The 10494-nt window shown below is 37.8% G+C and overlaps 1 protein-coding gene across 1 annotated transcript; it reads left to right on the top strand.

The window, feature by feature from the left end:
• The first annotated feature begins 5500 nt into the window (after positions 1-5500).
• LOC110265144 (uncharacterized) lies at positions 5501-7061 on the top strand. Its single transcript, XM_088495065.1, has 2 exons — positions 5501-5821; positions 6516-7061. The coding sequence occupies exons 1-2, from the start codon at positions 5501-5503 to the stop codon at positions 7059-7061; spliced, it is 867 nt and encodes a 288-aa protein (XP_088351191.1).
• The last annotated feature ends 3433 nt before the right edge of the window (positions 7062-10494 follow it).

The following is a 10494-nucleotide window of genomic DNA, read 5'->3' as shown; positions in this document are numbered from 1 at the left end:
AGGTGATTGGTGGAGGTTATTTTGGGGAAGAGTGTTATGGAAAGGTGTGAAAAGGAGAGAAAAAGAGTTGGGGTAGGTGGGGATCCCGTGGGGTCTACAGATCTTGAGGTGTCAAAGAATTCTGCTCCTTGCACCTTTCTGGCGTTTAAACGCCCTCTGTGTGCCATTTCTGGCATTTAACGCCAGTTCTGCTGCCCATTCTGGCGTTAAACACCAGTCTGTCTGCCAATTCTGGCGTTTAACGCCCAGAATGCTGCCAGACTGGGCGTTAAACGCCTATTCTGCTATCCTTACTGGCGTTTAAGCCTGTCCTCCAGGGTGTGCTATTTTTTATGCTATTTTTTATTCCGCTTTAATTCTGTAACTATTTTTGTGACTCCACATGATCATCAACCTAAAGAAAACATAAACTAACAATGGAAAATGAAATGAAAAAATAATTAACATAGATAAATAAGATTGGGTTGCCTCCCAATAAGCGTTTCTTTAATGTCAATAGCTTGACAGTAAGCTCTTACAGAGCTTCACAGATACTCAAAGCATGATTGTGGCCTCCCAACACCAAACTTAGAGTTTGAATGTGGGGGCTCTGCTTGACTCTGTATGGAGAGAATTGAATGAAGCTTTTCATGCTTCTTCTCCATGTTTACAGAAGAAGATCCTTGAGCCTTAAACACAAGGTAGTCCTCATTCAATTGAAGGACTAACTCTCCTCTGTCCACATCAATCACATCCCTTGCTGTGGCTAGGAAGGGTCTTCCAAGGATAATGGATTCATCCTCATCATTCTCAGTGTCTAGGATTATGAATTCAGCAGGGATGTAAAGGCCTTCAACCTTTACTAAGACATCCTCTACAAGTCCATAAGCCTATTTTATTGATTTGTCTGCCATCTCTAGTGAGATTCTTGCAGCTTATACCTCAAAGATCCCTAGTTTCTCCATTACAGAGAGTGGCATGAGGTTTATACCTGACCCCAGGTCACACAGAGCCTTCTCAAAGGTCATGGTGCCTATGGTACAAGGTATTAAGAATCTTACGGGATCCGGTTTCTTCCGAGGTAATTTCTGCTGAACCAAGGCATTCAGTTCATTGATGAGCGATGGAGGTTCATCCTCCCAAGTCTCATTACCAAATAACTTGGCACTCAGCTTCATGATTGCTCCTAGAATTGTGATCACACTTTTCACAACTCCGGTACAACTAACCAGCAAGTGCATTGGGTCGTCAAAGTAATAAAACCTTACGCGAGTAAGGGTCGATCCCACGGAGATTGCCGGCTTGAAGCAAGCTATGGTCATCCTGTAAATCTTAGTCAGGCAGATTCAATTGGTTATGAGTTTTGATAATTGAAGGATAAATAAAACGTAAATTAAAATAAAGATACTTATGTAATTCATTGGTGGGAATTTCAGATAAGCGTTTGGAGATGCTTTGTTGCTTCTGAACCTCTGCTTTCCTATTGTCTTCATCCAATCATGCGTGCTCCCTTCCATGGCAAGCTGTATGTTGGTGGATCACCGTTGTCAATGGCTACCATCTGTCTTCTCAGTAAAAATGGTCCAGGTACAGTTTCCGTACGGCTAATCAACTGTCGGATCTCTCGTCTCGGATGAAAAATACCAGGCACAGCTACCGCACGGCTAATCATTCGTTGGTTCTCACTTGTGTCGGAATAGGATCTCTCTATCCTTTTGCACACTGTCACTGCACCGAACATTCGTGAGTTTGAAACTCATCACAGTCATCCCATCCCAGATCCTACTAAGAATATCACAGACAAGGTTTAGACTTTTCGGATCTTAGGAATGCTGCCAATTGGTTCTAGCCTCTACCACGAAGGTTCTAATCTCACGGATTCGAATGCTCTGTTGTCAGGAGAGACAAGTCAAATCCGTGGATCAGAGACCCAAGAGACTATACTCCGGCTGTCGTCCAATGACTACGTTGAACATCATGTAGACCGCTTGTGGTTGTCAGGCACGCGGATCTTGGCTAAGCGAGTAATGAAGATAGTGGGTGATTGTCACGGGTCACCCCTTCATTCTGACTTAACTGAATTAAGTACGAGAGTATATCTTGGAGAAGAAGTAAGCGTGAATTAAAAGAGAAACAATAGTACTTGCATTAATTCATGAAGAACAGCAGAGCTCCGTACCTTAATCTATGAGGTGTAGAAACTCCACCGTTGGAAACTACATAAGAGAAAAAGGTCTAGGCATGGCCGAATGGCCAGCCTCCCAATGTGAAAAATGGCATAAGATTATATGATCTGAATACAATAGGAAAGACTAGTATTTATACTAAACTAGTTACTAAGGATTACAGAAATTGAGTACTAAGTGCAGATAGTGCAGAAATCCACTTTCGGGGCCCACTTGGTGTGTGCTTAGGCTGAGCATTGAGCTTTACACGTGCATAGGCCTTTTCTAGAGTTAAATGCCAGCTTGGATGCCAGTTTGGGCGTTTAACTCCAGTTCTGGTGCCAGTTCCGGCATTTTACGCCAGAAAAGGGTCTCTGGCTGGCGTTGAACGCCAGTTTGGGCCATCAAATCTAGGGAAAAGTATGGACTATTATATATTGCTGGAAAGCCCAAGATGTTAGCTTTCCAGCCCAATTGAGAACGTGCCAATTGGACTTCTGTAGCTCTAGAAAAATGCGTTTGAGTGCAGGGAGGTTAGAATCCAACAGCATCTGCAGTTCTTTCTCAACCTCTGAATCAGATTTTTGCTCAGGTCCCTCAATTTCAACCAGAAAATGCCTGAAATTATAGAAAAACACACAAACTCATAGTAAAATCCAGAAATGTGATTTTTGCATAAAAACTAATAAAAATATAATAAAAAGTAACTAAAACATACTAAAAACTTTGTAAAAACAATGCCAAAAAGCGTATAAATTATCCGCTCATCAGTTTGTTGTGGCAACATAGGGCTAATGTGCATAGTGCAAACATCTGGTGCCCACAGTTCTTGACTTCAATTGTGCATTCTTGCTCAAAGCAAATGTAGCATAATGTTGATTCGCTAACCTGAAACAAATTATATCTTGTTAAATCCAATTTGAGAGACAGATGCAGAGTGGGTGGAATTGAGTTGAATTAAATTGAATAACATGAGAGATATTATCATCATCAGAATGAGATGGAGATGGGAGAGAGTAGGTGGTAGGCTTTAATAATATATTTTTCTTCTTGGCTTCTTGATTAAGTTAGCTGATGAACTTCAATGGAGAGGGCTACACAAAAGGCTCTGCAGACGAGGGATTCAGCAGTGATGCACATACCCCATATTTGTGCTTCATAGCTACCACATACGGTATTCTCCTTCATGGATAAACAATCAACATAAATCCATGAATATGTGAATGGTTCATTACACTGAAACAAAACAAGAGAATACTCAGATGCGTCGCGCTGAAGACGATCGGCGCCCCAAACTAATTTTTTTTTACCATACCGAATAATTTTTTTTAATTGAAGGGGATGGAAAGTTGTAAGGACAAAAATTGAAGGGGATGGGGTGGGAGGGGGGTACGAGGAAGGGGAAGGGGATGGGGTGGGGGGAGGGGGTACGAGGAAGGGGATGGGGTGTTGTAAGGAAAAAAAATTGAAGGAAATAGGGTGGGAGGGGGGTACGAGGAAAGGGATGGGGTCGCGCCGCGGGGGGGGGGGGGATATGAGGTACTGGAGTGGGGGGGGGATATGAGGTACTGGAGTGGGGTGTTGGGGGATATTTTGTTTTTACTTTTTAATATTATTTTTATTATTTATATTAATTATTAAGGGTAATTTGGTAAAAAAAATAAAGTTAAAGTAGAAAAGAACGATTTTATAACGTTTTGTAATGTTGAGGATGATTTTAATAACAAAAAAAGGTTGGGGACGATTTTGATTTTGGCCTCAGACCTTAGGTAGCGTTTGTTTGCAGAGACTGGAACTGAGACTGAAAGACAGAAACTCAGTATTATGTTTGTTAAGCTAGAGACTGGAACTTAAATTTCTGTCTCTGTCTTCCAAATTTTAGTATTTCAGTACCTCCAAAAAGTAGGGACACTGGAGACAGAAAATTTTAAAGACGGGGACAGAAATTTCAATTATAATTTGTACCTAAATTACCCCATTCTAATTCAATAATTCCAAAATTACCCTTTGTAAATCAGGGCTTCTTCAGAATTACCCCATCTTCTTATTCTTCTTCAGAATAACCACGTAGCTTTTGAAGCACCATCTGAAGAACAGCCGCTGCCTCACCACGCCGCTGGCCTCGCCACCGCTAGGTAAGTGGTTTGCCGCTTGCAAGTTAATGTTCGTGGTCCCCATCTTCTCATCTCTCCTCTTTCACCTTCACAGGAAAGTCAAAGAACGAAGCTGCCGCCTCTCCCCGGTTGCTGTCGACGTCAACCATCAACTCCTCGTCTAAGTGCTCTGACCTAGGTTAGTTATATACAAAAGTTGTTTAATTTACTGATTCCTTTCATCTTTTCAGTCATGCCCTAATTCGTGGATTTGTTTCTTTCATCTTTTCCGTCATGCCTTAATTTGTGAAAGTTTCTTTGATGAGAACGAAAGCCAAGCTAACTAACCCATTTATTTCAGCTTTATAATAACATGAGTTTATGATGTTTACCTCCTATTTTTGTCTCGTAAGAACTAATTACTGAACAATCTGGGATCAATTGTGAAGTTTGATCAGTTTGATAGCAGGGTCAGTGATTAAGTTTGGCCATTGCAATAAGTTTTGATGTCTTTGTTTGGCTTGTTATACTTGGATTAGTGCATCTTCAAACCTCAATATGTGCAGCTTTATAACAGCATGCTAGTTTATATGTTAGAACTTAGAACTATTATTAGGTAGGCTACAATTATTAACATATCTATTTGAGGGGAAGAATGTTTGTTCTCTAAAATAGTAAGTGAAATTGTTGAATGTACATGATATCAAGTGTGAATCACTTCACATTTTAATTACCAAATCTTCTTTGTTGCCTCTTGAAAGACTTTGATTTACTTAAAGTACCTGAAAAAGTCACTTAAAATACAGTTTGTGAAATGAGAGAGGAAACTTAATTAAAACAAGGGTGAAGCTTAACAGGAGTATCAGAATCTGCATAGAGATGGTTGCAATTTATCTGTTTATCGGTAACTATAATTACTTTTAAGCTTTTTTGCACAATGTATTGAATCATTTTCCCCCCTCTATCGCTATTGTATATAAAGCTTATGGATGGGTGATTTATTGAAAAATTTTCATGGCATGAGGTAACAGAACATCCCATTTAGATGTATGCTCTTTGCAAAATCCTCAAGTTTTCTAATACTCCTTAGATGTTGAACACAACAAGATTAGATTTTATGCTAAAATTTGGTTTGATGATTACTTGAACTGATCAAGAAAAAAAAAATAGCACACAATCACTTGGTCTATATATTAGTTTAAGCCGATACATGTTGATGGGGGAGTTTAAATCAGTTGATTATCTTAATTTGTGTAGGTAAAAATGGAGAACAAACGCATTTGGAGTGATGAAGAGACTAATGCTTTTGTTGGCTTCATGGAGGAGTTTGTGGTAGATGGTCAGAGGGCCGACTGTGGGCAGTTCAAACCAGGAACATGCGAGAAACTTGCTCTAAAGATGCTGGAGGCCTTCCCCGGTTGTACCCTGACTGCGAAGCACTGCAAGAATAAGCACAAGCGGTTGAAGGAGAAGTATCAATATGCCGCTGACATGCTTGGATGCAGTGGGTTCGGGTGGAATAATGAGAAACAATGTGTCGAGGTTGATTCGAAAGACGTCCTTGATGCATGGTTGAAGGTGAGTGTGATTCATGCTTGGTAAAATAGAACAGTGGATTTGTTCTTGCTTCTTTTCTAAATTAGTTTTGGTTTCTAATTATTTTTGTGTTGTTCTAATAATTTTGTTCTTGCTTCTTTACACAGAAATTTAATGTTTCTTACGAATTTATGCTGATGCCATGTATTGGATGCCAAGTAGGAAATTAAGCGCATTTAGTATTAGTCTCTTATATGATGCATACTTCTGTCACTAATTTGCCTGTAATAATAGTATTAACATGGCAGCTCAGTTTGAGTTAATTATATTTTTTTTTCTGCTGCGTTTGGAATTTTGGAATCGTATGAATAAATTAGTACAAAACTCATGACTTGTGCCAATTGTTTAAGTCTCTCTTGCACCATGACTTGTGCCACACTTGACACCAAAGGCAACCAATTTAGTTCTTAAATTAGGTGTTAGCTTGAAAGGTAGATGGGGACATGGTTATAGTTAATAGTTAAGTAACTAACTCTGAATGAATACGGTAGTGGCACTTCTAATGTTCCTATTTTATTGAATCTAAACTTGGTAAATCTCTCTGGAATTGCATGCCTTAAGCATTTTTACTCAGCCGGGGCAATAAACATGTGGATGAAAAATGAAATGAAGTTCCCTCAATATTGTTTACTTCTAATGTTCCCTCATTAATGTTTGTTAAATCGGGTTTATATTTTCACAGGCACATCCAACGAAGTTCTACAGTCCTGGCAAGCCATTTCTTCTTTTCCACCGGCTAGAGGGTATATTTGGCAGGGATAGAGCCACGGGAGCAGCAGCAGTTAGTGGCTTCGATGCGGAGGAACAGGTTAACGAAGAGACGGAAGAGACTACAATTGGATTTGATGACTCTGAGATGTCTCCACAACCAGAATTAGACGGAGGCCCAGCAATGCAAGGACAAGCATCACATTCTGAAGCTGGTGCGAGTGCAGGAAGTACAAGGCGATATGGGAGGAAGAGAAAGCAAGCTGACGTTTTGGAGAGGATGGCTGACCATATCCAGCAATCTTCGGCTGACCAAAGGAAGAATGCCCAACTAATTGCTGATGCCATTGTTGGTGTGAATGAGAAGTTTAAGGTTGGTGAGAAGCTCGCACAGCTTGGGTTCGGTGATGACGATGTGGTGAGGGCGATTTTGAAGTTTGCTGAGAGTCCTAATGTGTATGCACATTTCTGGGGTTTGACAGATTCACAGATGATTGGCCTTCTGCGTTCCATTATATGAAGTTGACTGTTGGCTAAGGGTATTAAGTTTGGCTTATGGTATTAAGTTTTTTACTATAGGGTTTTAGTATTTTGTGAGATGGTTATATTTTTAAGATGGTTTAACATACAAACTTATGCTTGGTATACATTTGGATAGATATTTTGGTAATGCCTTTACTTTGGTATGTATTGAATAGGTGTAGGTTCTTAGTACAATCTTTTTGGTATTGTGGTATGGCCTTTGCTTTGGTCGCTTGAGCAGGAATTGTTGGTTAAGTACAATGTTTATGGTCATGATCATGTTAATGAAAATTCTGATAATTTTAGGTCATCACATGTCCCATTCTGGTTGATTATCAGTATGCTTTTTAAACTTGTATAAAGATTATTTTCCTGCATTAGCCGGTAGCAGTAGATTTGTGTTTTTGAGTCTTATAGAAATTTTGGTGAAACGTTACTGTTTATACTGGTTTTATTGAAGTATGTACATGAAGAAGTGGGAAAAGATGCACATAGTTGCTAAATTCAGAACACAAGTAACATATTCTATTAAACAGATCTCAAATTACATAAGCATTACACAAGCATTCATAGCTGTCTTGATATTCCTTTTGAGAAATAGTGACCTTACATTGTTGTACATCAAACACTTTTGTAACAATCCTCACTACAACATAAGACATCATATATACATGCTTGCACACATGAGGGGAAACAACAATAAACAAGTAGTTTATTTCATATCTTTACAACTAGAACTGAGGAAGTAGTCGTCATTATTTAGGGTGTATACTGTTGATTTGTGATCAATTTTGATGATGGACTTTTAATTTTGGTTGAATTTCTTGATAGCTGCACCCAAACCAAAACTTGGAAAGAACAATTTTCCGCATAAAGTGATCAAGTGCTGCACAAATAAAACAAAAGCAGTTAAGGCATGTGGTGATTTGGTATACAATGTTGACATTAGTGGTAAGGCAGTTAACAATCATAACAATCACAAATTTATAAATAAATTTATAAATATAACTATCATAATTTCACAAATCAGCAATTAACAAGTCCAAGTAAGGTAAAAAAATTTATATACTACGCAATTGATGAAGCACAAATCACCAATTTTAAGCAAAGCATGGCAAAGAATAAAGGGAGAACCTACAACATCCATGGCACCAAGAACAAAGAAAAAGAAAGGCTCAGACAATGAAAAAGAAAAAGAAGAGAGAGCAAAGCAGAAGACGACGATGAAAAAGAACAAAGGCTCAGAGTAACCTAAAAAACTATCACAAATACAAATCCAAAATATAAACTACCTTATTTGGCATAACCAACAAGGAGTCTCCCTCACGAACAGTACCAGATTCCACTTTTCCCATAACAACAATTCCCATGTCTTTGAATTTGTCAATTATAGGCATCCTGTGCCAATAAGAAATTCTCCTTTATTAGAACAAACTAAGTAAAATTATTATATTTGACATTTGAGAGAGAAAGTGAAGCAATACAACACAATGTTCGGCCACAGATTAACTAAAGGGGCCTTTGGGGTCTCACTCAGGAACTTCAACAGCGTCAAGTGCTTCAAATAAGCATGGGCCATTCCACCATAGGCAGATTTTTTTATCCACTATTGTCTTCATATTTGTACCGACCAAACCAGATATTGGTAGAAAAATCACATCTGGTAAAAGATACAGACTCAGTAGAGAAATTTCACTTATGCCAACCATCAAACAAGATAAAATGAGAAAATACATAGAAAATTGTTTGTAAAGAGGCTTTTAGCACTTCCACTTTCATATATGAAACTTCCCCAAACCTACTCCAAAGAAATGGTGACTTATCAACGAGCAATACCAAATACAATGGCACCAATAACAAAGAAACCAAACAACCAAGCAAACTGCGAGCATTCTAAATTGGCTGAGTACATGACATAGTAGTTACAATTTGGATATCACAGGCAGTGAGGCAATGAGGAGAAATTGAAGAATAATGCAACATTTTGGCAAACAAAATAACCTTTTCTTGAAAACAAACAAAGAATAGAACAGACTAGAAGCAAAGCAAAAAGCCAGAACATTTTGCTCATACATTCATATGCTTCACAAAATTAAGAAGCAAATAAGGTAAGTTGAAAGAAGATACCAAGTCCGTTGACAGAGAAACTGCGGAGACCAGAGGCATAACTCCGAGACCGTGGCGACGCAAATTGAGGGGCCCGCAGGCGGCAGCAACTTTACAAACCATGGAGAGCAACTGGCGCCACGAAGATGAACTGGTGGAGAATTTGAGAGGCGTCGCCGTCGTTTGGACCCGTGGAGGTGCTACCGGCGGCGGGTCAGAATCTGGGATTCATTCACGGGAGAGGAAAGGAGAGAGGGTAGAGGAGAGGAGAAAGGGGGTTAGGGTTCCAAGCTGAGTAAAATGAAATTTGATTTGGGGGTAGGGTTACATTGTTAGTTAAAATTAAGGGTATTCTCGTAATTTTTAATATTTAGTCTCTAATTTTATTTTAAACCAAACAGGATACTGAGACATAACTCAGTCCTGTACATTTTCACACCAAACATAATACTAGTACTTATTTTTATTTTTGCCTCTTTGTCTCTGTCTCTCTGTCTCTGTCTCTGTCTCTTGGTCTCTGTCTTGCAAACAAACGCAGCTTTAGGGACGAAAACAGTACTTAATCCTATAATTTTTTACTATCCATTTTTAAATTTTTAACTTCATTAAAATTGTTCAAAATAATATTTATCAATAAATTATTTTTACTTTAAAAAATAAGTCACATAATTTGAACATATATACGAAAGTGTAAAATAAAATAAATAAAGTTAATAACTAAAAAAAGAATAAAAATAAAAAATAAAAAATATTTAAAAATTATATAATTATTAATTTTGTAGCACTAATTACTCTTTTATTTAATAAAATAAAAATAAAAATCTTTGATCCAACGGACCGCCCACCCAGTCCCACCAAAATCTACAAATTTGACGGAATTGGCCCGATAGATTTGACCCATTTTGACACCTCTAATCAACATACTGTTTAATTTATCAATATTTACGTTGAGAAGGTTTATATTTCTAATAACAAGAAATTAAGTGCTTTACAAAAATTAATAATATACCAATGCTATAGAAATCAGGAAGTTGGACAATGTTGAGTAAATTGACCTTTAAAATTATTTGATATTATATTTATATAAGTTATTAAGAAATTGAGTACATCTTTTGTATATAATATTTATTTCAGTACATTGTTTTTTGTTTTGTATAAACATAAGTTATTTAATCAACAATAATCTGACCAAGTAATATTTAAAATACTCAAACACTAAGATTATTTAGCAAATTAAAAGCTAATTCTTGTAACAAATTATTTTTAATATAATTGAAGACAGGTTGGAGAAATGATCCAACGATATTAAGGTCAGAATTGATACC

This window comes from Arachis ipaensis, chromosome B7 (assembly GCF_059453495.1).
Source record: "Arachis ipaensis isolate K30076 ecotype BB chromosome B7, ASM5945349v1, whole genome shotgun sequence".
Lineage (NCBI taxonomy): Eukaryota > Viridiplantae > Streptophyta > Magnoliopsida > Fabales > Fabaceae > Arachis > Arachis ipaensis.
This window is presented reverse-complemented; position numbering and strand designations above follow the sequence as displayed.

Excerpts from the sequence above, each read along its gene's own strand:
- LOC110265144 (XM_088495065.1), top strand. The coding sequence starts at position 5,501 with ATGGAGAACAAACGCATTTGGAGTGATGAAGAGACTAATGCTTTTGTT. Across the intron at positions 5,822-6,515 it reads ATGCATGGTTGAAGGTGAGT|GCACATCCAACGAAGTTCTA; the intron begins GTGATTCATGCT and ends ATATTTTCACAG.